The sequence below is a fragment of the Scophthalmus maximus genome, chromosome 3, assembly GCF_022379125.1.
Source record: "Scophthalmus maximus strain ysfricsl-2021 chromosome 3, ASM2237912v1, whole genome shotgun sequence".
Classification (NCBI taxonomy): domain Eukaryota; kingdom Metazoa; phylum Chordata; class Actinopteri; order Pleuronectiformes; family Scophthalmidae; genus Scophthalmus; species Scophthalmus maximus.
The window spans coordinates 7705142-7732707 of NC_061517.1; the positions used below are offsets into that span (position 1 = coordinate 7705142).

The 27566-nt window shown below is 45.0% G+C and overlaps 1 protein-coding gene and 1 long non-coding RNA gene across 3 annotated transcripts; one reads left to right on the forward strand and one right to left on the reverse strand.

The window, feature by feature from the left end:
* Positions 1-284: 284 nt before the first annotated feature.
* On the reverse strand, positions 285-25902 carry LOC118317129 (membrane-associated guanylate kinase, WW and PDZ domain-containing protein 1-like). 2 transcript variants are annotated; one of them, XM_047331037.1, is made up of 23 exons: positions 25486-25902; positions 18667-18718; positions 18339-18576; positions 18067-18183; positions 17501-17620; positions 16627-16800; positions 15987-16170; positions 15554-15624; positions 14710-14877; positions 13211-13380; positions 12974-13073; positions 12355-12526; positions 11297-11930; positions 10559-10622; positions 10239-10457; positions 9823-10104; positions 9181-9411; positions 5397-5591; positions 5130-5206; positions 4873-5019; positions 4158-4296; positions 3388-3475; positions 2513-2655 (listed from the first exon to the last, which is right to left on the reverse strand). In XM_047331037.1, exons 2-23 carry the CDS (start codon positions 18706-18708, stop codon positions 2649-2651), a joined length of 3639 nt encoding a protein of 1212 aa, XP_047186993.1. In that variant the 5' UTR covers positions 18709-18718; positions 25486-25902; the 3' UTR covers positions 2513-2648. The 2 variants fall into 2 exon arrangements, with proteins under 2 accessions (XP_047186992.1, XP_047186993.1); XM_047331036.1 differs by lacking the exons at positions 3388-3475; positions 9181-9411 and having other exon boundaries at positions 285-2655; positions 25486-25896.
* Positions 17472-19827, forward strand: LOC118317137. The gene is made up of 3 exons (XR_004795353.1): positions 17472-17653; positions 18069-18151; positions 18442-19827. It is a non-coding gene; the product is annotated as an uncharacterized LOC118317137 (long non-coding RNA).
* Positions 25903-27566: the final 1664 nt, after the last annotated feature.

Consider the following 27566-nt stretch of genomic DNA (forward strand, 5'->3'; position numbering starts at 1 on the left):
TTGAAGGACTTGAATCTGAACTAGGACAGAGATGAGACACAGACACGTCCAGTGGACATTCAAGTCTTTGACCTCATACGTTTCTGAAACAACGCTGCGATTAATGATTGATTTTATTATTACTATTGAGTAATCTGCTGAATATGAAAATGATCTGCAGATTCATCAGATGTAGCACAGAGATTAACACTATGATGAATCAATTGAGAAAATGATGGATAAATATTATAATGAAATTAATCGTGAGCTGCAGCCGTGACCTGAACTAGGACAGAGACACATCCAGTGGACATGACAGTTCATTTGGTTTTATTTGTGGAAAAGATGATTCTCGCGTCTCTGACTCTCAGGACGAAGATGAATCGTCTAGGATATAAAACCAGTGAGGACATGAGAGGCACAGACGGAGGCTCCGCTCCGAGTGGGACACTGACGTACGAGGTGGGGGATGGTGAGGCGGGGGCATCTCCGCCTGTGGCCTCAGTGTCAGTTTACAGGATGAAGGCCGAAAAACAAAATGAGGCACTTGTTATGATCCAGAGCTGCAGGACGTCGGCCATGTTTGTTGGCAACCCCTTCCTGCTCCACCGTGGCTGCTGCTATAGGAACAGGTCACCCTTCCTGATGACCGTGTTGCCATGGCGATGTTATGTTTATTGAAGCCAACGGGACCACAGCTGGACCTGACATCTGTGTGTGTGTGCGTGTGCGTGTGTATGGCTCTGTTATATCATCACAATAGTATAGTTTTGTTTTTTTTTACAAGCAAGCAGGCAAATCAAACCATCTCTGGTTCTATTTAATCTATAATAATAATAATAATATTAATCGTCATCATGTCATTGAGCATTTAAATGTTCAGCTTTATAAAAATAAAAAAATCATTCCAGAGATATTCACATGCTCAGATCTCACAGACAGAAAGTTTAGTCTCGGCGGCGTCGAGATCCAAAGTTCAGGTGTTTGCATACGATTTTAAAGTTTGAATGAAGGAGACGATGGAGACGAGCGGACCTGGAGCCTGTCTCTCAGCTCAGTCTTTCTCTCTTTTGGTAAACCAGCCTCACTGATCCTGATGAGAACCGGTTCAGTTTCGCACATCGTTAAACATCACGAGAGAGGCCAGTGATTGGTCGGCTGTGTGCAGGTGAGAAAGTGGGCGGTGTCTGAGTGTTGTGTAGGCTATAGTGGAGCTATGTCTGACGTGAGACGACTGGTCGGTGATGAAATTGGCGCAGCTGCCATTACGCTCACATCCTCTTCAGGTCAGAGAGCGGGCGAGCAGCCGCTGGTCTGACGACTCGAAGAGTGTACGACTGTTAACCCAGAATCTGTGTTTTTTTCCCTGTCAAGATCCCGTAGGAACGATGACTTAGCTCTTTGAGTAAATCTACTCTGGAGGAAGTGAACATCTGTTACCGTGGTGTTTACCGTGGTAATCTACCATCTTCATGACACCACAAAGTCTGAGTAAATCCCAAAGAGAGCTGATAACAGGTCTCAGGACCCCCTGAGGGATGATGGGTAAAACGACACTGGTGTCTTTGTTTGCAGCCATAATGTCCCTAGCCAATCAGAGGCCTCAAAACTGGCCCAACCTATCAGAAAAAACGTTCTTGTCTCCTTACTTCATATCTTCCAACCAGAATCAGAGTTGTCTGTTATCAGCCAATAAGATGCAGGAAGAGGCGGGTTTTCTCTGCGCAGGCCAATCTAAGAAAGCCCTTATAAGTAGCCAATAAAAAAAATCCAGCGAATGCAGGAAGAGATCGTCTTCAATACTGGCCAATCAGAGAGAGAGCCCGCCAAGAACCCGTGTGAGTCTTTTGGGGCTGGGTGTCAGCCAGGGCCCTGGGGCATTCCCCTGCCGCGATAACGATAACTCGCCTCTCCTCCAAAGAGATTCTTCGCTCCATCTTGCCGTGGCAATGCTGGCTGCTGATAGGCTGACTTCTGAGAAGCTGGCTCCTGATTCGCAGTCAGACTGACGCTGGCGCTCGTCGCCGTCCATTGGCATGAGAAAGGAAAATGGCACTCTCTCAGCCACACTCGAGCTCCCATAATGCTTTGTTTTTTGGGAGGCGCTGTCCTCCCTCTCCTCTTCCTCCTCATCCTCCTCTCTGGCAGCCTCTCTCTCCCTCCTCCTCCTCCTCTCCCTAGCTTCTCCTCCAGAGTTCTCCAACCTCCCCCCTGCCTCTGGCATTGACGTGGCCCAGGATTGAGCATCGTTCCTGGGTAAGCTTCGGCTCCTCCTCCCTTGCTCCCTCTGGTCGTCTCGCTTCTTCTGCCTGACAGTCTGACTTTTTCTCTTCCTCCTCTCCTCCTCTTCCTCCTTCCTTCTCCTTCTCTCCTCTTCCTCCTCTTTCTGCCTTCCCTTTTCCTCCCACCTTCTCTGCTCTTCATGTGCCTCCTCTTCCACCAGGTCCAGGTCCAGATAAGGAGGCCCTAACCCCCCTGCTCCTCCTCCTCCTCCTGATCTTTGTTTGGTTTCTCCCTCTCTCCTTCTCCTCCTCCTCTCTCCTCCTCCTTCTCCTCCTCCAGTAACACCTCCTCTCCCCTGCCGGCTGAGGGAGGCAGTTGTCATGGTTATAGCGTCTGCATCCTGCTGCGCTATGTGTGAGGAGGAAGAGGGGGAGAGGGCTCCTTCCTCAGGGCCTGGCAGACAAACAGAAACAGACAGAAATTAAACTGCAGTTCCTCTGATATCCACCAGATGATGCTGTGAGAAAACCTCCAACTTCTCTCTATGAAAAGAGATCAGCTCCCAGTGGTGGTGGTGCATTCAGCCATGCCTTATTTGCTGCCTGATGGAAACATGTTGACATAACCACAATATCTGATCATGAAAAAAGAACATGACCACTGATATTAACATGTTCATAATACATGATAATACATAATTAACATGCTGACAAGTATTAAATATATCATCAATATAATGTTTATAATGCATTAAATAATATTAATATTACATTGAATAAGTATTTGTTACATGTTAACATGTTATCCTATAATTACATGTTAATATGCATTACATAATATGAAAATAACATGAAATAACTATTTGTTACCTGTTAAAATGTTATCATATATAAACATGTTTGGGGTTATTCTATAACATTAATATATTATGTGTAATATTAACACATTTATCAGCTAATAGTAGCATGTTAATTATGCAATATAAACATATAAACATATTAGCTAATATGAGGGTGTTAATTGTGTGACATTAACATATAACTAATGAGCTGTTGCAAGAACATAAACCTGACGAGCTTCATCAACTAAAACTTGCTGACGAAAATATGATGATGAAGATGAAGATGAAGATGAAGGGATGAGAATCAGAGGAAGTGATAGTAAAGACAACAGTCAGTTACCAACCGCGAGTTCTCAGTGCGTCCAATCACGTAGAAGCACGGTTCCCCCTGTTTAGAGTTGGTCATACAGAGAGACAGGCTGGACAGCTCCACTGAGGAGGAGGAGGAGGAGGAAGAAAAAGAAGAGTAAGAGGAGGAATAAGAGGAAGATGAGGACGAGGAAAAGGAGGTAGAGGAGGAAGAAGAAGAGGAATCCAGCAGAATGACAGGAGGAAGGAAAAGAGAAAGTAGAAACAGAAAGTCGAGTGAAACAGCAGAAACCAGAGCCGTGAAGATTTTCATTCACTGAAAACCACTCGAGGTCTTCAGCAGACACAGGAACAGTCCACAAAACATCAGCCCACTGTATAAAACCACTGGGCACTGAAAAAACATCTGTACACTGTAAAAAAAAAACTTCAGTATACCTTAAAGACACAACCAATCAGTGCACTGTAAAGAAAACATCAGCCCACTGTATAAAACCCCTGTGCACTGTGAAAAAGCACCAGTGCACTATGAAAAACACATGTACACTGGAAATACTGTTAGACGTCAAAAACATTGGGATTTATATATTTACAGGTGGGGCGAAATATATACCCTGCTCATGGCTAAGTCGGCATGCAGGGTCATGATCAATGAGCAGTCTTTTTGTGGACTGTATAAGAACATGAACCGGTGGTTTAAGCTCAAACTTTACTTTAGTGATGTCAGAGCAGAGACACAAATTCTTCTTCCTGATTCACCCGACGTCGAACAAGCATCAGTGTGTCCCCTTATGTTTTGTCTCACCGTAGTCGGGAACGTATCCGTTTCCTTTCTTGAGGACGAGGTGGATTCTATGTCCTCCACGTCTGATCTGCTCCACAGCCTGACTGTGAGTCATTCCCGACGTGCTATCGCCATTTATCTCCACCAGCTGGTCGGACACCTGACAACACAGGTACGATTTCAATTAACACCACAAACCACAACATCAACACACTGTTAGTATCATCGTGTGCCAGTGGTTCCATCCTGCCACTATTTCAACACTTCCTGTAAAATAACCTGTGGTTTTGTGATTAGGTAAGACAAATCTGCTCTGCTCTGTCTGGTGTCTTATGAACCTGCGAGGTTTGGGCCCAAAACACAACATAGAAATACTGTATGAAATAACTTGACTGGACTCTGATGTTAGTCTGTATATTTCTGAGCCACATGACTCAACATCTGTGGACTGATTTTTCTTGATCTCACTGCCAGCTGTGAAATATTTAAGGCATAGCAGTAGAACCAGGCGGGATGTTGAATGTTTGATGAGTGAGAGCTGCAGACAGAAACAGAAAGAATCAGGTCTGTGACTGTTCTCCACCATCAGATTGAACAGAGGATCAAAACCAAAAGGATCGGAACCAAGATGATTGTAACCAAGACGATCCAAGCCATCCAATATATGAACATTCATGTCCTGATCAAGTTTTCTGAAGCATTGCACTCTGCTGTGTGTGTGTGTGTGTGTGTGTACCTGTATCTTGTTGCTGCGTTGGGCCGGCCCCCCGTCCATCAGTCCCAGTACATACAGTCCCATGTTGTACTCGCTGCCCCCCCTCAGAGAGAAACCGAAACCCGTCGGACCTCGTTCAAGATCCACACTGTAGAATCTGGACTCGTCCTGAGGGACGGAGACAGAGGGTACAAGTACTGGTACTACAAGTTCTACTGCTGTAAGGATTCTACCACAGTACTGTGAGGCCGAGGAAGTACAATAAATGTGAGACTGACCTTTGACCTTCTTCTGGATCCTTTCATCAGTCGGCTATCAATGTCCAATTCTGCTCCTTCTGACAGAGGGGAGGATTCTGAGGAAAGGAAGTAAGGAAATAGGGGACAAGGTAAGAACAAGCTGCAGAACATTCAGTGAAAACATTTATTGTCTTAAAGCTGCATGTGTCATGTGACTATTTTGGTCCAATCCTGATCGAGTATGATCACACCTTTGGTCAAAGTTTGGTTAGTGTGGGTGTGTGCATGCATGTATGTGTGTCGTACGGAGTCTTGGGGTGATGCTCAGTCTCAGGGTGTTGCCGGCCCTCCTCAGAATCTGGGCCAGGTCTCGGTGGGTCAGACCCGCGACAGGTCGAGCCTCCACTGCCTCCAGCTGGTCTCCGGGCTGAATCTGGCCGCTGCGAGCTGCCGGGCTGCCGCGACGCACCGTCACAAACCGGTGAGACATCTGGGAGGGGGCTGCAGATAGAGAGAGGGGAGGCGGGAATGGCTCACGTGATCAGACATCAGCTAATCAAAGTGAATCACTGAATCACTGTAACCATGCAAAGTTTGGTACGGTGACGAGATGCTGATGTTTGTTGATGTGTAGAAAGAGAGCATCACTGATGTCATGTGACTTCATGTGACCATAATCCAGTTAGAACAGCAGAACAACGTGTTCACGCTGCAGCAGGAAAAGGCTTTGTGTTGTGATTCCCACATTGTTTACTGCTCTGAGACACTTGGTGGCGCTCCAACGAGCACTTCCTGTGTTATCAGAAGTGTGGAACACTGAGCACAGAGATAAAAACAACATCAGTGGGAGCTAGTTCTTACAACACACACACACCTGATCCAAACCAGTGTGAAAATCTCAGAGAGGGAGGAAAAGTCTCAGAAAGATTTTCTGGCTCAGACCCTAATCACTGAACAAAGAGACCAGAGAGGTCACATGACCAGCCGACTGACAGACGGACACGCCCCCTGTAACCGCGAACCAATCATAACCAGTGGCTGTCTGCAGAGTTTCATGTTGAGATATTAAACAGCAAAAACTTTTAAAAAGTGTTTAGCCTCTTAAAGAGTTTGTGCTGGTCAGGAGCGGCTGTTGTTATAGTTGCTGTTGCACACACTCATGCATGCACGCACACACACACACACACACACACACACATACACACGCACACACACACACTGCAGGGAGGGTAAGATTAAGCATGTGAGCTGATAAGTAAAGAGTTGAGTCCGTGTCGAGCTTGTGGAGGAGGAACAGATACGTGTTTGAATGTTTCTGTGGTGCAGATGCATCAGGAGTAGCAGACAGAGGTTATTCACACTGATGACTCTAGAAATAGAATCCAATAAAACCTCAGTCACAGAAACCTCAGGTTCTCCTGCCTGAACGGGTCAGTGTTCCGTTTCTCTCATGATGGAGTGAGGCTAACAGTTTCCATCTGATTCCAGTCTTTGTGCTAAGCTAAGCTAACCATGTGGTGACACAGACATGTGGGACTTTGAGGACAGAACTGTTGGACTGTGTCTTAATCTGACAGACTGTGACTTGGACACTTTGTTTTTTGGGTGGTCTTGTTTTAAAATGAAACCACAGCTGGAGTCAGACGCACATCTGGATACAGCCAGAGCTCGGATACAGTGATAGTCACTGAGGCTTAATGTTACACAACACACGCGCACACACATGCACGCACAGACAAACGAACACACACACACACACACACACACACACACACACACACACACATACACATACACACACAGAGGATACTGTTTAGATGTAAGTGTTTTCTCTGATCACAAAGATAAGATAAAGATAAATCCTTTTTATCTCACACAACGGGGAAATTTGAAACCAGAAATGCTGCTGTATTTTTTCAAGTAATGTACCTATGACATGCACATGAAAGCAAATTACATAGTATAGGTCTTGTCTTTTACTGCTTTGATCCCGAAAAAAAATCTCCTGTTACCTTCTGTTACTGTGAGGGTTTTAAAAATGTAAAAATAAATCCTTAAAATAATCGGCCTTATCTCATCGTGAAAACATTTCTAATTTAAACTATTGTCTGCGGCAGAAAGTCGATTCAAAGTAAAGTAGCACTATTACTCAACATTACATATTTACTCAATGATTATTCAGTCACAGAAACTGTCCTTCGAACCTTGTCACCATGAAGCCTCAAACCAGCACCGAACATCTCTGACTAACATGAACTCTGAGGATATTTCTTATTCCTGTGAGCCACGGATTAAAAACACTTTACTAAGTAGAGCAGCAAATGTGGATTAATTCACCGCTGAAAATAGTCCCCAGCAGATGATCATTTCCTCTTGTTTGTTAAAAAATACAGTAAGCAGCTGTTTTAGGAAACAAGTCGCTGTATATAATCTACTTTTAAAACATAGTAGGAATTAATAAGGTCAAAGCCGGGAGCCACGAAACATTGCTTTTGATCAGTGTAGAATACAGAACGACGGATTGCTGTTCACTTCAAGGGTTCTGACTGTAATATAAATTATAATATCATCTGTAAATAAAATGTCAGACGTCAGATAACTGAGGTACATTCTGATGATTTAAGAGTAACGCCATCCCCAGCTCTGAACCTTACCCGACCCACTGCATCATTTAGAAAAATGCCCAAAACTGGGCGGGGTCTGAGGGGTGAGGGGGGCTGGATGTTAGAGTGACAGTGGTAACAAACATAAACAGCTGATGTTTTCATGATTTCACACTGACTGACTCTTTGACAAAGCAGTTTGTTCTCCCTCTGCTCTCACAAATGGTCAGAACATTTAGTTTATTCTTTACCCTTCCATGTTTCAACCATTTGAACGTTTCTGGTTTAAACATTGCCATCACTTTTTTTTAAACTGGCAGAAGAAGATCTGCTGAGATACCCCTCATGAGAGTTCCCCTGAATGTGGACATAGGGCAACAAAATTGAGGCCTATATGTCAGTAGTTATAGCTATTTACATAGATTTTGTAAAATCATAACATTATATATTACAAATGTGTATTAGCCCCGATGCGAAAGCATCTTTCAAATATCATCATTTTGGTGAAATACTCCTTTATCCCTGAAGACAGAGCAGCTGTTTGAGTCATAAAGTAAAGCACAGTGAAACGACCTAGTACTGAACACACACACACACACACACACACACACACACACACACACACACACACACACACACACACACACACACACACACACACACACACACACACACACACACACACACACACACACACATAACTGGTTCAGGTTCAGTGAGGTGAAAATATATCAGACATTCCAGAACTGATAACGACTGAGGAGGAGGGAAGGAAAGAAGGGAGCAAGAAACAGGAGAAGAAGATAGATAGGAAAGAAAGACATTTTGTCAAACAGTACTCATATAATCATATATTGTGAATACTGTATATCAAAGTTCATTACATCACTGTAAAGTGTGTTATAGTATATTACCATGACTATACAGTGTATTATAGTATATTTGGGTCAATGTGCAGTGTATTATAGTCAATTACATCACTGTGCAATGCATTATAGTATATTTCCATAATTTTACAGTGTATTATAATATATTACCCACACTGTACAGTGTATTATAGTATATTACCTCACGGTGCAGTGTATGTTAGGCATTTATAGTTCACATTAGTTATGGTGTCTTTAGTTTCCATTCTGTTTAGATTTTATTCCATGATTTTAAAATATTTTTTTTATTCAGTTATAGTCTATAATTTAGCCTTTAATTATATCTGTTTTACTGACGTCACTGTTTTTATTATTTTAAGTGAAGTAGCTGCTGTAACACTAGTATTTGCAACAAATATAATAATAAACTAAAAGTAGGAGACATGATTACACACACCAACTCTTCACATGGACACATGGACACTTGAGTTAGTCCAAACCTGTCCTTTTAATCAGGACAGAGAGTAAGAGTTGTCCCTCTGTTCTGTATCAGACAAACACACACACACACACACACACACACACACACACACACACACACACACACACTCTGTCACTTACATTTAGAGTCCTTGACAGTTTTTAGAGCCGACTGCAGCCGTTCCAACATGATGAACCGTCCAGAGCTACTGCACCTGTCCTCCTGTCTGTCTCTCTCTGTATGTCCTCCTGTCTGTCCTCCTTCTTTCTTTCTGTCTGTCTGTCGGTCTCTCTGTCTGTATGTTTCTCCTGTCTCTGTCTCTGTGAGGCTGGTTGTGCCTCTAACAGTCGACGAGCGAGACTGAGTTTCAGCTGTAGGGAGGGAGAGACAGCTGGGATGGGGGGTGTGGCTTAAAGAGAGCAGATAGTGGTGGGAGGGACCTGAAACAAACAGGGGCCATGTGTGCGTATCAGTGTGTGCGCATGTGCCTGTGTGTGTGTATGTATCTGTGTGTACACACCATTCTTGTGTATCCGAGTTGAAGTGTCATTCACCTCCTCGTTTCTTCAGCTGAATGAACAAATACTGAAGCTCAGGTGCAGCTTTAGCCACAGACTCATTAACAGGCTGCTGCCAGCGCCCCCCCCGGAGGCTGCACTGTTCATTACAGCCACAGAATCCTGATTTTGTGTCTGTTCACCACACACTGGCAGCTATGTTTGATTTTTTTTTTTTATGTCTGTAACACAGCTGAGGGTTCAGAAGGATTCAATGGTACTTACCCCCATTGCTCACTTCCTGAGAGGCGATGACGAATCCGAACCCTTCTCCTTGCCGCCTCCTCAGCTCCACTTCCATCGTCTTTACCTCTCCCCTCCCATCCTTGGCGACTGCTCCCAGGGCTCCTCCACCTCTGTTTGAAGGAGGCCCACCAGCACTCTCCTGAACCCCCAGCAAATCACGTGGCTCCAAGGTCAAAGTCACAGGAACTGAGTCCAGGAAACTGGTGCTCTGGATGAGGGCCGAGGCTGGGGGCCCATTTGGCGTCTGGGCAGGTGGGGCCCCTGAAAAACAAAGAAGAGTCAGACTGACAGAGGGAGGACAAGAAAAAAAGAGACAGACTGAAAGGAGCGAAGGGACGGAAATGAATCTCCTGCCTTGCTCAGGGACATTCAGCACCAGGCAGGGCCGCATTTACCTTGGGGGGTCCCTGGGGCAGGTAGGTGTCCCTCCTGCGGACTCTCAAGGGTCAACCCAGCCTGGCTGAGTGGGGGGACGCCCCCCACCAAGGCACCCGTGGATGGGGAAGGCAAGTCAGCTAAAGTGCGGGGGTGAGAGGAAGAGGGAGTGATCACACTTTGAGGGGAGGGGAGGGGCTTGTAGAGGTTCGGGGTGACGGCTGGAGAGGAGACGGGACCTGGGGAAGGGAGAAGCAAAAGTTACGACTTGTTTATGTTTAGTAGGAGCTGTTGTGACATTACTCATGAAGTGAGGGGGGGGCTGGGGGGGGAGTAGTACCTCCTCTGGAGACCAGCAGCACCACATCCCCCTGTCTGGTGTGACCCTGCAGGACTCTCTGGACCTGAAGTAGGAATCACACTCATGGTTATTACTCCCCATGTGTTTTAATCAAGTGGCACCATGACGCCACCTGTTGTTTTGTGAACTGCCATTCTGAAGCCTCGAGTTTGCATTTTGACTATATTTGAACAAGAGGGTGTAATTTGGGAGAAGCGGGTGGTTGGTCTGACTGAGAGCTTGAGGGCGGTACTAGCTGTCGATCCCACTGTATCCATGCCCCCAGTGCATACCAGAGAGATTGAAGATTAACAGCATTAACAGCACGACCCGCAGAGCTGTCCAGTTTATCAGGAACATGAATAAATTTAGAATTTTATTATAATTCAAATAGAGTTAAACAGAATCATGTCAACATAATTATATGGTGTCATTTATTTGTTTACAATTAATTCAAAGTGATGAAATAGTAATATCCATTAGTGGAAAATAAAAAAGTGAATAACAGCAGGCTAATTTCACGTGAAACCCATGACAGGTCTGGACCACTCGTTACTACAGATGTGTCTTATCATAAGGCCCAGTGTGTTTGTGATGTTGATGAAGATTAGATCAAATTTTGTAACTCTTAAATGGAAAAAAACAGGTCATTCTAAACTGTTCACTGACTCTCTCTTGCCACTGTGTGAGCTTCCTGTCCCTCGACTCTGATTGGTCGGATAGGTGATGACCTTTTACCTGTGAGAAGCTGAGGCTCTGTACGTCGGCTCCGTTGATCTTCACTATAGCATCACCCGGCTGCAGCGAGGGGCACTGCCTTCGATCCCAGACCCGCCTCACCACCACCCGCTGACCCCCTTGGCCCCCCGCTGTGACACTGAACCCCAGTCCCCCACCCTCATTGTGTCCCAGGGCCACTGGTACAAGCTCCCCACTGGGGGCCGATGCTGGCGACACTGCCCCAAGGGGGAGCACCAGCCCTGAGGTTCCTCTGGAGGCTATGGGGGGCGCTTGGTGACTGGCTGGACACCCATTAAAGCCACACGGTGGCATGTCTCTGGGTGGGGTCAGGGCGAGGGTGGTCTGGGGCATTGGCGGGCGCTGTACTGGAGCTCCTGGGGGTGTGGAGGAGGAGGGGGAGTTGTTAGCACTGGTGGGGCTGGTGGAGTTCTGAAGGAGGCCCGTCTCCGGCTGAGAGAGGGGCAGTTTGGACTGAGTATGGGAGGACGAGGATGGTATAGGGAGGGTGGAGGAGGAGATGGGGAGTGTGGACGTAGACAGATCACTCTCTGACGACTTGGAGCTCTGATGGAGGAGGGAGGAGGAGGAGAAGGCAGGGAGGGTGCTGCTGTTGTAATGGATAAGGGAAGACCTGCGAGGAGGAAGAGCAGAGGGGAGACAGAACATCTTTTGTATATAGATATTAGAAACATATACATTTTTTTTATTTTATAGAGGTTCAGTAACTGTGATTATCACTGAGCTGCTGGTCCCAGTGACTCTGCTGTGATATTCACACATCACAGATAACTTAAAGAAACATCAACTCTTAAATCACAGTATTTTAAGATCGACAGTTTACTGCTCTGACGGCAGCGACCACAGCATCTATCCAATAATAATGATGTAGTTGGGATGGATGTGTCCATCGCCACTCATTGGTTGGAGCAAAACAAAACAAAAAATTTCTTCCCAAACTAGTAGGAAAATGATCCAGATGATTTGGCTTCACTTTTGAGAGCTGTCATGTCGTCCATCAGGCTGTCATGGCTAACACGGCTAATGCCAACACTGACCTTCGAGTTCCAGCGTTGGACAGGCCGCCATCAGAGTCACTGTGATTGGTTCCTGTCCTGTCTGGAGGCAGCGGTGGACCCAGTGGAGGGTCAGAGGAAGTGGGGGTGGGCGGGCCTGTCAATCCATTTGTCATTGGCGGAGCAGTGTAGGATGGCGGGGTTTGGCCAAGCCCTGGAATTTAGAGTGAAGAGAAAATCTTGAAAACAGTGAACCGATTAATGGTCGTCAGAGTGACATGAATTGAAAGATGACTGGTGGATCAGATCAGTGTCAGGTTATGATCGACTGTAGAGAGCTGCAGTGAAGGTTCTGTTCCAGGACACTGACATGAAACTACACTAATGACTGAACATTCAGCCTCTGAACAGATACAAACAGGCTTCACGTAACTTGATATGTTAGGGATAAGGACTGTTAAAAAGTTAATATTGTTGTTAATTCAATATTCATATTTTTTGCTTCCTTTGACAAACTCCATTTCCCATAAGCCATAGTCATTCTTGGGATAAACATCTCAGCAGGTTGTCTGTGGTTAGTTAGATCTTGGGTGCCCCACTGTGTTTCTCGCTTTCCTAAGTGTGGTCTTTCATGTCTGTGAGGTGGATGGCGTGGAGCGACCTGGCGTGCTGCCGTTGGTGTCCAGCGTGCAGCTGTAGGTGAGGTGTGTCAGGCCACGGTTCAGGGCGGAGGGGTTGGAGGGCTCGCTGGGGGTCTGCGGCTGTTGGAGGAGGTTGAAGGTTGAACACAAGGTAAGCGATTTATACAAATTCACATGACATTAGTGATCATTTAAAAACAGCTCAGATGGATCTGGTTTCCTTCCAGGGACTCGTTACTGTAAAGTCAGCACCGTACCGTCTCCAGGCTCTGTTTGGGACACCCGTCAGGGTTGTAGAGCATCGGGTATCCTCTCCTCAGCACCACATCCACACTCTGACCCATCGGCACCGACTTCAACATCTCCACCACCTCTTTGTGAGAGCGGCCCAGCACACAGCTGTCGTTGATGTAGACCAGGATGTCGGCTGCAGGACACAGGGCACAGATTGTCAGGTGTCAATACAGGTATTAACGTCTGTACATAATGTGTGAAAGAATTCTTCAGACGGAACTGGGACGGCTGAACATTAGAGGCAAACTGAAATTGAAATAATCTGTGTAAGTAATCAGTGTATTACTCTGTGCTATTTGTTAGACTTGTGTGTCTGCTTGATAGAGAGACAGCAACAACTTAACTACTTGAACGCACAACACACTGTGTACACGACTTCCCAACCTTAACCACAAGCTCACCATTTGAAGGCAGCATAACACAGCTAGCAAATCGTTAGCCAATAGTCTGTTTGTTTTGCTTTTATACTAATTTCCTGTGCCACAAATTGCGGGCAAAAACAAGCCATGAAATGAGTCATAACACTGAAGTCAGATTTGTATTGTATGGTATGATATTCAGGACAGGCCTCATGTTAACAACATGGTTCTCTGCATGGATAGGACAGAACGAAACACAAACACAATGTGCTTCTGTCCGCTGAGGAAATTCGGTGTATTTTTTATGTGAGACGTGAACATGTGCAGGTTATGAAAACAGACATTGACATCTTAAACATTTATACATGTCCTCCATGTTGGGGGTTTCCCTTTGTTTCGTAATATTTCATATATTTTTTTCTGTTGAACAGTGAGTTTTCTGCTGCCATGTGAAACTGCACTTTCCCAGGAGATTTCATGTTCAACACATTAACATTGTGTGTGTGTGTGTGTGTGTGTGTGTGTGTGTGTGTGTGTTACATTCCTGACTATTTACCCTCAGTTCACGTGAGCAGGTCTGACTGTGGGAGAGAAAGGAGGCTGTGTGTGTCGGGCAGATTAAAGAGTGTGTGTGTGTGCGTGTGTGTGTGTGTGTGGATTAGTGAGATTGTGTCTCTCAGAAAAATAAAGACCTGAGAATCAAACAGCAACATAATCCTCCAGGGAGGGAGAGAGGGAGAGAGGGAGAGAGGGAGAGAGAGAGAGAGAGAGAGAGAGAGAGAGAGAGTGAGTGAGATGTGTTTGAATATGTTTTCTGTATTTCAGTGAGTCTCATACGAGCATCAGACTTTACTGAGTCGTCAAAGAAAGGCTGAAATAACAACATTATTAAGAGCTGGTGTTCATGTTTTCAGTTCCACCTGCTGCGAATAATGACCATCAGTGATTGTATATAAAATCAATAACCGTAGTATCAGAAGTACTGATGGTAGTACTACAGTACTACTACAGTAATACAGGGGATCAATTACTAATGAATAATTACTAACAGTAATGATGCCGTGATGAAGCAGTACGATGAGAAGGATAAGCAGCATTAGTACCTGTGTTGAGGGCAGGCGGTCCTCCAGGTGTGACACTGTACACCTGGAGGAACTCTCGGGGTCGACTTCCCCCGACGATGTTGAAGCCGAAACCTCGAGGACCTTTGGAGAGACGAGTGTGGATGGAGTAACCCCTCAGCTGACCGGGCTGCTCCGTGAACTCTGGAACTGAGACCAGAGAGGACAACGGCCATGGTCAGTGAGAGGACAGAGAGGCGAGAGAAGAGGACATCAGAGGTCAGCAGAGGATGAGTAAGCAACAAAGGATGTAGAGGACATCAGAGGTCAGTAGAAGAAAGTGAAAGACAGCCGAGGACAGAAGAGAACAGGACAACAAATTGGAGGACAGTTGTAGACAATGGGGAACAGTGAGGGTCAGTATTGGACAGTGGAGGACAACAAAAGACAGACAGACAGAAGAGAACAGTATAGGACAGTAGCAGGGGGCAGTAGAGGACTCTAGAGGAGTGTGGAGGCTTTGTTAAATGTAATTTGAGGAAAAAGGGTTTTAAATCATTCCTTCAAAATGAAAGCCTCAGTCGTGAACAAACACTGGATTTAAGTAAAAACTGAATCAACCTGAGACGAGGAACTCGAGAGTAGAGGAGGAGTAGAACACAGTAGGACCAGCAGCATTTTGTCAGTGTCTGTGTGTCTGTGCTGCCCCCTGCTGGCTACTGCTGTCAACATGAACCAGCGTCCACAGAAAAATAAAGAAAAAACTCAAACTAAGATACACAAAATCATTTAAAATGTTTGATATGGACGTGAACCATTATCTAACTAATCCATTGACAAATGAGACACTGCAGCCGCAGTCGATAAATCAATCAGAGAGACTTACGCTCTGTACAGGAAGTCGTCTCTTTGTTCTGAGTTCGAGGATCCAGCCAGCTGGTTGTCTTTGACTTGTGACTGACAGAGAGAATCATCATCATTATCATCATCATCATCATCATCATCATCATCACCATCATCACCATCATCATCATCTCTCCAATTATGTCCACGGTCAGAATGAATCCTAGGACATGTAGGAACACTGGAACTGGTTAGGATGTGACTGTAAGTTAAAATCTCCTCTTTTATCTGCCTGGTTTGGTTGTTTTGCTAGTTTTTTTTTTAAGTAATTACATCATTTAAGTGTCCAAATTTTATATAAATATGATTTCCCAGCTGTAAGGATTAATTATTCTAATTTAGCTGACAGCAAAATAAAATAAAAAACAGTTCATTGATGCTTTAATTGGTGAATGATTAGTTGTATTGATACACACTCGATGTAGTACGGCTCTCCTGAATTACTGAAGGCCAGCTCCCAGTTTTCAGGCAGTGGACCTCCTCTTCCTCTCCCCAGTCCCCTTCCTCCTCCTCCGTTTTCCATTCCCTCCCGGCTCCCAGCCGCCGACTCCCATGATTGGCTAAGGGGTAGGGTGGTGGGTGGTGCTCCGGCTGAACCTGCTGATAAAGATTCAGAGATTCGGTTATAACGAGCGTGCAAAAGTACAAAAATTTTAGCTAAAATATCTTGGATATGGGCGTTGCCATCTTGCACTTTTGACGTCATTTGGAGTCAAAGTCTGCGCAGTAATGATCATGTAGTAGAAGCTCAAATAACTAATTAAAACCAAACTTATCAGAAACATGAATACTTGAACGTACATCATGTGATAAGAACTATCTGAATGGTCCACGTCCCATCTGCGTGTGATAAGAACTATCTTGAATGACAGAAACCACAGCCAGCCACCAGGAGGGCGATCCAGATAATTTGGCCTCACTTTTGGGAGCTGACATGTCGTTCATCTTTGTTTGCAGTGTATGATCTGAATCTACACTATCCACCTCTGAAATGGTGGGGTACAAAGTAGAGGACAGTAAAAATAGTCAAGAAAAGTAACTTCAGAATAAAAGTACCAGACAGTCCGCTGTCCTCCTCACTGTTGTCTGCCTCCTCCACGGCTTTCTCCAGGTTACTCAGAGACTTGCTCCTCGTCCTGAAGTTCCTCAGCAGGTTTCGATGCTCCTGGTACGTGATTGGTGGACTCTCTGGGCCGATGTGGACGGGGCGAGGCGTCCCGTAGTAGTTCCCTGTGATAGGACAGAGACACAAAGACAGGTGGGTAATTCAATACCTGCTAATATTCCTGTAAAAACTGGAAATAATCAATGATACAATGTTGTGTTAAAACTAAGACAAAATAATGAGAACAGATGGTAAAATAGAAGTAAAACCCTTAAATGAATTTCAACACACACACACACAATGTTTCTGTCATGTCATTTAGTGCAAACACAGATATTCAGTTTTCTATTTTAGTCTCATTAATCCTTTCAGATTATGGGGGGGGGGGGGGGGGGGGGGGGGGGACAGGTTGGGTTTCTGAGGTTTGAAGGATTAGAGTCAGAAAATCCTCCTCTCTCCTGAACACTAAAAAAAATCTCCACACTGTAAATGTGTAGTTCCACCCAAACTGTAAAAAATACTCGTCACATCAGAATCCAAAGTGTATGTTCACAGCTCAGAGTGAGGCCCTGCCCCCACACTGACACGTTTCAATCTGCTTTCTGTTCACACCGGTACGCACATGGTCATGTGACGTGTTATCAGGTGTGTAACTTCGGACACTCTTCTGGAGGAAGGTTGGTTTAGGTTTTAGAAATTGAAAACGTGTCAGTGTGGGTGGAGCCTGAGAGATGATCAGTTCAGATGAGTTGGTGTGTTAATCCAAAACCAACAAGTGCTCTGTTTTTACAGCCTTTTCACTGAGGGTGCATTTGTTCTTCGTACCTTTGAACTTGCCGCTCTCCAGCAGAGCTCCAGACTCCTCCAGAGAGAAAAACTCCTCGATTGACACAAAGTTGTAGTCCACACCTGAGATCTCTCCGTCCCGAGGCTGCCGGGTCGTACCTGCCGGGAGGACGCCATGATGTCATCACACAGGTTAACACGGGTGTTCATGTTGTAAGGTGGGCGGTTTCGTCAGGTATGAGGCCGACATGTGGAGCAGACTATTTAATGACTGAGTACTGAAACTAGAACTAGAGCTTCTCAGGTTTGATGGTCAGAGGGATTGTGGTGGCAGATTTCTAGGTCACGTGACAATAGTCTGTGTTTTTACTTAAGGTTCTGATGTTTGGTTTTCTCTGAGTTTTTGTTCACGTGTTAAATATTAAAGGCTGGGGCACTGTTTATATTACTCTCTCTGTTTTCTCTCTTCGTCGGACAGAGTAAACACAGACACACACACATACAAACCAGTGTACACACACATACACAAACACACTTCTTGGAATCATTACCGTTACGCTAAGGTTTTCTTTTTGTGTGTGCGTGTGTGCGTGTTTGTGTCGTACAGGGGACGGCGCGCAGGTACAGGTTCTCTCTGATCAGCTGCTGGAGTTGACTGTCCATGGAGCCTGGAGTGAAACACTTGCTGAGGTACAACCTGAGGTCCTTACAGAGGGACGAACCTGAGACACACACAGAGACCGAAACTGATCAGTGCATCGGACAAAAATTACACTCACATACATACATGTAACGAACATATATGTAAATTAGCATAAGTAACTAATGTGCATGTAACTAACGTATATGTAAGGTTTACACATTAGCCTCCTCTGACCTGGTGACACGGTCTTGATTCTGATTGGATGAGGACAGGAGTTGAGGACTCCTCTGACATCACCGAGGGTCATCCCTAACACAGGCGTCCCCCCGATCTCTAGGATGATGTCGCCCACCGTGGCCCCGCCCCCCGGTGCCGCTGTGACAAATGGGAACTCGCCGTAGTCGGCCCCGCCCCCAACGGCCAGACCCAGCTCTCCTGAGCCCCCGCCGAGCGGGACGAAGCTCTCCTGCACCTGATGACGACACAGAGGAAGCACTCGGGTTGATTCATGATGACCAGCTCAAAGAATTTCATCCATTGCAGGTAAAACGTGCGTTGCTACCTTGGAGCGCCAGTGCAGCTTCTTCACTGTCGCTTTAGACATGGCGGCCAAGCTGCAGACAGAAGGAGACAATCAAAAGACACCAAGTTTACTCATCAACATGCCACGTTTACCTGCCGATCTCACAATGTTAACAGCCGACTGATCGTGAATTTAATGGTTTCTACTGGAATCTTTGTAACAATGACGTCAACACCGGATCACACCTGTAAACACATCATCACACCTGTAAACATCTTTCTAACAATACACCCTTTTTACATAACTAGGTCCTTATGATCTACCTCTTTCACACCCTTGCTACCTAACTAGAACGCTCTCTTCTGAACTTCAAAAAAGATTTTTTTTCTTTTTTTAAATTCAGATTCAAAAACAATCATGATATATAAGCCTTTAAAAAAAATACTGTCGGGCCTCAGTCTCCTAAAAAATGTTTAATCAGCAGAGAACTTGTTCCTGTTCGCTCAGAGTTTGGGATCAGTCCCTCCATCAACTCATCGACTCGCTGCCTCACAGAGAACAGCAGATGGTGTCAGACGGCAGGGAGCCACACACACACACACACTTGCACGCACAAACACACAAACATGCAGACCAGCTTACGACACCATTTCATTTATATATAATCGTACCCACAGGGAAATAAATACACACACACACACACACACACACACACACACAGTCTGCTAGACGTGGTTCATTAAATATGGATGAACATATGTGAAGGTGGGAGTCAGAAGAAATATACAACAACGTCCCCAAGCAGCGATTTGAACAATCTGAAATCACAAATTTAACTGACTTAGGAAGCTTCCTAGGAAGGAGGTGAGGAATGAGGTGGGAGGGTGAAGAAGGTAGTGAGGAGGTAAAGCAGGCGGCGAGGCGTTAAGAAGGAGGCAAGGAGGTAAAGAAAGAGGTGAGGAGATAAAGAAGGTGGTGAAGAGGTAAAGAAGTTTGAGAGGAAATAAGGAGCTTAAGAAGTGTCCAAGTTATCTATTTGGATGAAATTTGTTGCGTTTCTCCGTCGCAGACAGGAAGTGATGCAGACATACTCGTCACTAGTAACACATCAGTAACACAGGCTCACTCGCTCGTCCCTCTCTGTCACTTCCTGTCCGTCACTTCTGTCGTTCACACGTCAAAATAAAAGACTTTACAACATTGTTTGTATGTGTGTGTGTGTGTGTGTCATACCTCTATTTGATCAGCTGACATATCCAGACTATCTCTGTGTTTCTGTTAGATTCTCTCTTTCCTCTTTCTCATGTTAAGTCTCTCGCCCTTGGTTTCTCTCTCTCTTCACTGTGTCCCTTCGCCCTCTCTCTCTCTCTCTCTCTCTTTCTCTCTGATAAGGCCGGTCAGAGTACAGTGTGATGGAAGTCCCAGTGTGTTAAGGGAGTGTAACTCTATTTATGTGCACTGTTTGCAGGAATGTGTGTGTGTTTGTGCGTGTGCGTGCGTGTGTGTTGATAACCCTGATGGACTAAACGTTTACCGGTTGACTGATTCTCACTGTTTATACAGAACATTTACTCTCAGAGTCAGTTTATTAAAAACAGCAACTTGATACTGAGAAGACTGTAAAAAATGACTAAATCCTCTGTCATCAAGGTTGATTTAAAGGAAAAGGGAAATAATGCATGAAATGTGCAACTCATAGACTGTATATGAAGACGATCATTGACTGTATCTAAATACGACGATCAGTGACTGTATATAAAGACGATAAGTGACTGTATAACAAGATGGACAATGCTTCATCACATCTCATCTTTATAGCATCAAATAACTAATTACTGTAAAATTGAACTTATCAGAAACATGAACATACTTCAGTGTGATAAGAACTACCTTAAATGACTGAAACAATCTTTTTAAACATCTGGATCCCCCCCTGGTGGCTGGCTGCAGTAGAGGTAATGCGCACTCTGTGTACTATACTGAATGCTGTGTAGCTAACATGTGCTCATGAATGATAATGATAATAAATTTCATGAATACATTTTCTCTAATTTAATCTGGTCCCTGAAGTAAACACCTGTCAGTTGTTGTATCAGTAGAAGTGAGGAGATGTGTGGACTCAGACTCATGCTTCAAACTGAGCAGGTCATATGTAGGTCAGTCACATTCAGAGATCCTCTGTCAGGACGAGACACTTCACTCTGACCTAATTTTCTTGTTTCTCTGACTGACTGTAAGTAACCTATTTTTCATCCTCTGTGTGTGTGTGTGTGTGTGTGTGCGTGTGTGTGGTCAGTGTCTCCAACGGGGCTACAGATCTACAGACACTCAAACACTCAACAATAAAATCACCCTGATCCAGATCTGTGTTACATATGAAATTGATATATGAGATGTGTTCTTACATTATATTTTTAACTTGGAGCGCTAGTATGTGCCCCTACGGAAAACAAATTGATACTCAAATTTTTGTCTTTTGTTGCATCTGTTCTCGAAACCCGTTGATCTGTTGCACATGGCACTGGCATGTTGATGTTTCAATGCAGCTGCTAATTTGTGTTTTTTATTCTTTATTTATGAATTTTATTTATATGAATTGGCCAGGCTGTGGAAATGAATTGCTCTCCTGGGATTAATAAAGTTGTCTGAATCTGAATCTGAAATCTGTAGTTGTAATCGAGGTAATGGTGCGTTTCATTTAATCGCCTGTCAGTGGCATCAAATCCCCTTTGTGCATATGTCAGCATTGTGTTTGTCTGCCAAAGGAGTCAAAATTTACTTTTGATCCAGTTTGACGTAACAATTTTATGATACACTTTTAAGATCTTGGTGGTTTAACTATATATTCTAACCGGTGAAAAGATTTTAGTCATCCGACAGTGCTTTATTCTGTGTTTTTACAGAATTTAATGAGTGGCATTGTTTTTGTTGGAGAGGAGGAAACCTCTGAGGAGATTTCAGCTCCTAAACCATGAACACTGAGGGAATCCTAACCAGGAGAAGCTGAAAGCAAGGACCACAACAACAACTCCCATGCTCCAACGCTGCTTCACCACCTCAGTAAACTCTGTATTCTTTCATTGCTCTAATGGAGAGATACCTAATGTCAGAAAATTATATGTTGCATGTTTAAATACACAAATTAAGTAGAATGCCACTCAGTAGAGCTCCTCCAAAGCCAAAGGCCCCTAAATTCAATCCAGTGGCAACTGCAGACCCGCAGATCAGAGGTCAAAAGGTCATGTGTATCTGCAGCCATGATGAGGATGAGGATGGTGAAGTAGGAAGGACGGCCGAGTCCACTGAGAGTTGTGACATCTGTCATCAGCAGAACGATCGGCTGACAGTTGCCTGATAGACAATTGTACGCATTTCTACTGAATCTGGACTACAATCAGATTCTAACCCTGCTCTACCAGAGGTCAAAGGTCGGTCGCCCTGCTGTGTGATCAGAGGAGGACGACGACACATCCTAAGCGTGAGCGACACAGAAACAGTCGTGTCAGACACAGTGTTACAGTGTGATGAGGATGAGGAAGAAGATGATGACCATGGGCGCTGACCGAGAGCTCTCACTCTGCTCAAACTGAATCTCAGTGAAAATCGGATGGAACATGAAACAGTCATCAGCTGATGGGAGTCTGGAACAGCTGAGTCAGACTGCAGAGGCCGAAGCTGCTGACGAACCAGATTCACAGTTTACAACAGGACACAAACCAGCCGAGCAGTTTCTGATCACAACTACCATCAATAGTCTATCAATCTATCATTCAGAATAATCAGACTCCAGAGCAGAGCAGAGATTAGACAGATCCTTCACACTGCAGATTTGCTACCACCCCCCCCCCCCTCCCTCTCTTCTTCATGTCTTCATCTTCTTGTTTCCTCTGTCCTTAATTGTTTAGTTCCAAACAAGATGTTGTGGCTGTGAGCAGCTTAAAGAAGTTTATTAATGTTCAGTGTTTGTTTTAACTTCTAACATGCTTTATCCATACACTGTAAATAAACATGGACGATGTGACAGCTGCCAAAAGTGAAGCCAAATCATCTGCATCGCCCCCTGTTGGCTGGAACTACTGCTCAGGCTGGCTCCAACAAATGACGTGAAAATAGCAAGTTGGCGACACACGCATCTTGGATATTTTAGAACCATTTTTAGTGCAGGAGGAAGTTGTGATGCATCATCCATCCTTATATAGTAACGGATCATCGCATGGTTTTATACTGTTACATACTTTATAAACTATCATACAGATAAATGAACCATTCAGTAATCCGTTCAGATGATGTCAAAACATTTTGCCTGTTCTTGATTAATCAGTTAAGTTAGTTTAGTGGTTTGAAGTAGTCGATTATCAGAAGTGATCGATTCATTGGCGAGTGACGCTGGCCTGATGTTCTGCAGGTTTAATACATGAATCGAAATGAATCCATTCGGCAGTGTGTGCATGTGTGTGTGTGTCCACAGTGTTTTTTTCCTGGATATCATGAGGACATGAAGCTTAGACGATGGAGCTGTGTGATGGAGATCACTGCTGCAGACTGTGACCATCTCCTCTGACCACTGAACACGTCCCGGAGACGAGTCCGACACCCGTGTTGTTGTGGGGCTTTCAGGTGCCAGCTCTGATTCCCCTGGTTCTTTTCTGTGTTGACCCTTCTTTCATCACATTCCTGTGAGTTTCTGTTGGTTGTGTTCCTGCGTTCACTAATCTGTCACCTGCTGGATAAATATTAACCCGAGGACAACACCTCCCTGTTCTGAAACATTCCTTCTCCATCCACTTTGTGCTGCCGACCACCACTTGACTGTCACCTGGCCTCAGATTAATAACTAGAACATCACTTAGTAGAGCTCATACCTCCACCAAGGCCCAACTGTCCGCTTTCATTTAAATCAACATGCACCAAAGCTCACACACACGCTCATAGATATCAGTCCCCTCAATGTGCCTGATTTTTTTTATTAACATCCATGAATTATTCCCTGTGAAATCTGTGAAAATGTCCCCAAAAAATGTCTATCTCACAGTGTTAAAGAAAGTGATAAAAAAAATTCCTGCATGGATCTGCCCCTCTGTGCACAACAACATTGTCCTTTATTGATCCATGTCCCGTCCTTCCACCAAGTTTCATAGAAATCTGTATATACGTTTTTGTGTAATCCTGCTGACAAACAAACAAATGGACAGTGGGGTGAAAACCTAACCTCCTCGGGGCGATCATCACGATAATCATCTCTCCACACCACGTTTGTTCACACTGACTCGGTTTTCTTCTCCTGCTGAACATTTGGGAACTTTAAGTTCTGCACTATAAGTTTGGATCAGATACGTGATGAGACAGAGACAAACCACTTGAGAACAGAAATGAACAGAGAAGAATGAACTGAACAAAAAGGTCCACAAAGCCAAAGATCAGGCTCAGGCAGGTTCAGGTTAGCACGACTTCAAACCATAAAGGATCATTCCTGTGTCTTTACAGTACAGCTCGTGAACATTTTATGTTTTTCTATTTTCACTTTAGCCGATTGGTTCTTGTTGTAGACAAGCTGATCATTTACTCCTCATCTGTTCTCATTCTGCATCTCAACAACATCAACATTATTTAGAACATGTTTGCAGACCTGGTCACTGCACCACCTTCTGAACAGCAGCCCGTGGTCTCAGAGGTGAAACATCTGCAGCAGCTGTCGCGTTATACTGTACCAGGGAAGTTCACATCATAAATGAGCTAAATAAGTTTCTGCTGTTTCTCTGGTTCTGCAGCTCGGTGACTCACAGTTTCTGTTTGACGTCAACAAACACTCGAATCTTTCACAAACTCACCTCAGGTCTCCAAGTGGGAAAAGACAAAGAGAATCTGAACCCGGACATTGTCTTTACCTGCTGTCATAACCTCACACATCTGGCAGTGTGGTTAAAGTCAGGATCCACACGGAATCAGTTTACGGTCAGAATTCACAGTGAAGATGTTTAAAGTCTGTATTAACACCTCCAACTCCTCTTCATCCACCTCTATACATCCTTCTGTCAGGTGATGCACTTCCTCCCACTGTTACCTGAAGTCTCACAATGTGAACTGCTCCTCCTGCAGAGTAACCTACCATCTCTTTTTACAGTAACACTGCAACATACTGTTTCCTTTCCGTTTCTCCCACTTCCTCCCGGGGAAACACTTCCACTTTGTCCTTAATCAACCACTGCCAGCGCCTCCTCCTCCTCCTCCTCCTCAGCACTCATCTACCTGCTCCTTAGTAAAGCACAGCAGGGGGCATGGTCTCCTCTACAGCAGCATCAGTTGCATGAACTGTCGTGGTGAACACTGAGGTGCACACACCAGTGTTTACTACGAAAAAAGACACGGCTCGTGAATGCAGCACCTCCTCTCTCCCCTGTACAGCACACTGTACAGGACACTGTGGTCAGCTCCTCCTGGACCTCCTCCTCCTCCTGTTACTCCTGCTGCCATTCATTACACACGCTCGGAGCGGCAGACAAAGAGCAGCTTCTATAGCGCAGATCCAGCTGTTGTCCACCATGTAAACACGGTGTCACTACACGGATCCCAGGGCAGCGGCTACTTTACAGCTGCGCTTTTACAGGGTGACAGATGAGACATTCACGCGCACACACGCACACACACACACACACAAACACACGGTGGTGGTGCTGGTGGTGCTGGTGGGAGATGTGACCGACAGTCCGCGGCTCTCCAGCCCGGGCAGCAGGCGCGCGTGTCGGCTGGGAATCTGCTGACAGCGCCGTTTGTTCCTGCGGGAGAAACCACCGACGCTCGGTTCCTCGGTCCAAACGGCCGAGGACGCGCCGGTCGCACAAACAGCCGCTGCTCCGTTACCTTCATGCTTCCTGCCGTCGTCCCTCCTCCGGTTTCTTCAGCCCCGCACGACGCGTCTTTCCTCCGCTCCGCTTCAAAAATCCTCTCTGGGCTTTTGAGTGTATTGATCGCTCCCTCGGTGCTGCTGCTGCTGCTGCCGCTGCGTGCGCGTGCGCGGCGGCGAAGCGCGCGCGCGTGACAGTGCGTGGTGTCCACTGCAGGTAAAAAATGCAAAGCGCTGAAAGGTGGAAGATCACGCACACACACAGCGCGTGTGTGTGCGTGCGCGCGTCATACACGCACAGTGTGTGTGTGTGTGTGTGTGCGTGTGTGCGTGGTGCCCGCAGGTAGCTGTGCAGCAGCTTAATGGAGCTTTACTACACAGTGAAAGCAATGACGACTTAATGTCTCTCTACCATCGCTCTCTCTCTCTCTCTCCCTCTCCCTCTCTCTCTCATAAGGGCAATAAGGAAAGAGAGGGTGATGATAAAGGAAGTGTGTGTGCGCGCGCGAGAGTGTGTGTGGAGGGGGGCGGGGCACCTGGAAGGAAAAAGGGGAAATAGGAAGGAAGTGATAGTGAGAGCTCCACCTACAGAGGGAGGAGCCTCGCGTGATGGGGAGGGGGGTCAGGTTATATTCAGGCTGACATCAGCGTTTGTGTGTGTGTCCAGTTTAATCAGACTCCAAATATAAAAAATTCCGCCTATTGTTTCATGGCGTTCATGTTTTAACTGAATTGGATTCAATACAAACAAAGCTCACACAGGAAATCATCTGGGTCGCCCCCTGGTGGCTGACTGGCTGATGACGTCTGACGAAGTACAAGATGGCGGCGCCATAGTTTTGTTTCATTTTGGGGTATATGTCTGAGGCCGAGAACACGGCACCGAAAAACATGATAACAATGAGTTTGTTTATTGGTTCACTGCTTGCGCGTGCATATAGTCACGTCTCCTGGAATGCCAAAGATGGTGGGCAACTACGTTACATCTCACATATTTTCTTAGATTTTTTAACTTTACAAGCAATTAAATGCTGCGTTTCGTTTGAATCTGGTTGTGGTTAGGGATATGGTTATGGTTATGGAAAGGGGAAAGCTTTTCCCCCACATTTTAATATCTGCCACTGTCATAGGAAAGGGAAAACTCCAGAGAAACGGTCAGAAATATTATGGACGCAGGAGTTAAGATTTCTTACTTTTTTTTTTTATCTAACTTTCCTTTTCTATTGTTCCTGTTTTACTCACCTTTATTATAAATGTGATCTGCACCCCAGTGTATTTCCCAGTTCTGAAAATGGATTAATCAGTGGAGGAGGAAGTACTCAGATCATTTACTTAAGTAAAAGTACTAATACCTCTCTGTTAAAATACTCTGTGACAAGTCCTGCATTAAAAATCCCTCATAAGTGTAAGTATCATTTGATAACTAAATTATTGTTTTTCACCTAAACTTCTCCACCTTTCTCTTCCTCTTTTCCACCTCATTTCCCCTTGTCTTTTCCTCTCCTCCTCCTTCATTCACCTCCTTTTCCTCTTTTTATCACTCTCTCCTCCCCTCTCTCTTTCTCTCTCTCTCTCTCACACACACACACACACACAAACACACAGGTTACAGGAAGGTTGTAACACTATGTTCATCCAGCAGGTGGCAGCAGAGATGTGTTTATTGTCTGAGGGATGACGTCATCCAAAAAAGGTTATGGGAGAGAAACGACCAATTTTCTTTTATCTGGAAAAACATCCTTAAGTGAAAAGTCAACAGTGAACTTACATTAGTTTCAAACCAACTTTACCTATAACTGATATACGAACAGAGACAGAGTCAGAGCTCAAGCTAAGGGGAGGTTTGTACTGAGGAAACATTTAACCATCAGATACTTAAAGGAAAGAACAAATTTGTCTCCCTGTTCATCACATATAAACAATAACCATTAAATAATCAAAACTTTGTTTTTTAAATTTGTTTTATTTCTTTGGTTTGCAGTTAGAGAGAGAGGCAGGTTGAGAAAGAGTTCTTTGTTCTTGCCAGCAGTTTTCAGTACATGTGATGATTGAAGGGTGAGCGTTTCCATGGAAACCCAGCGTTCACATTAAATTACAT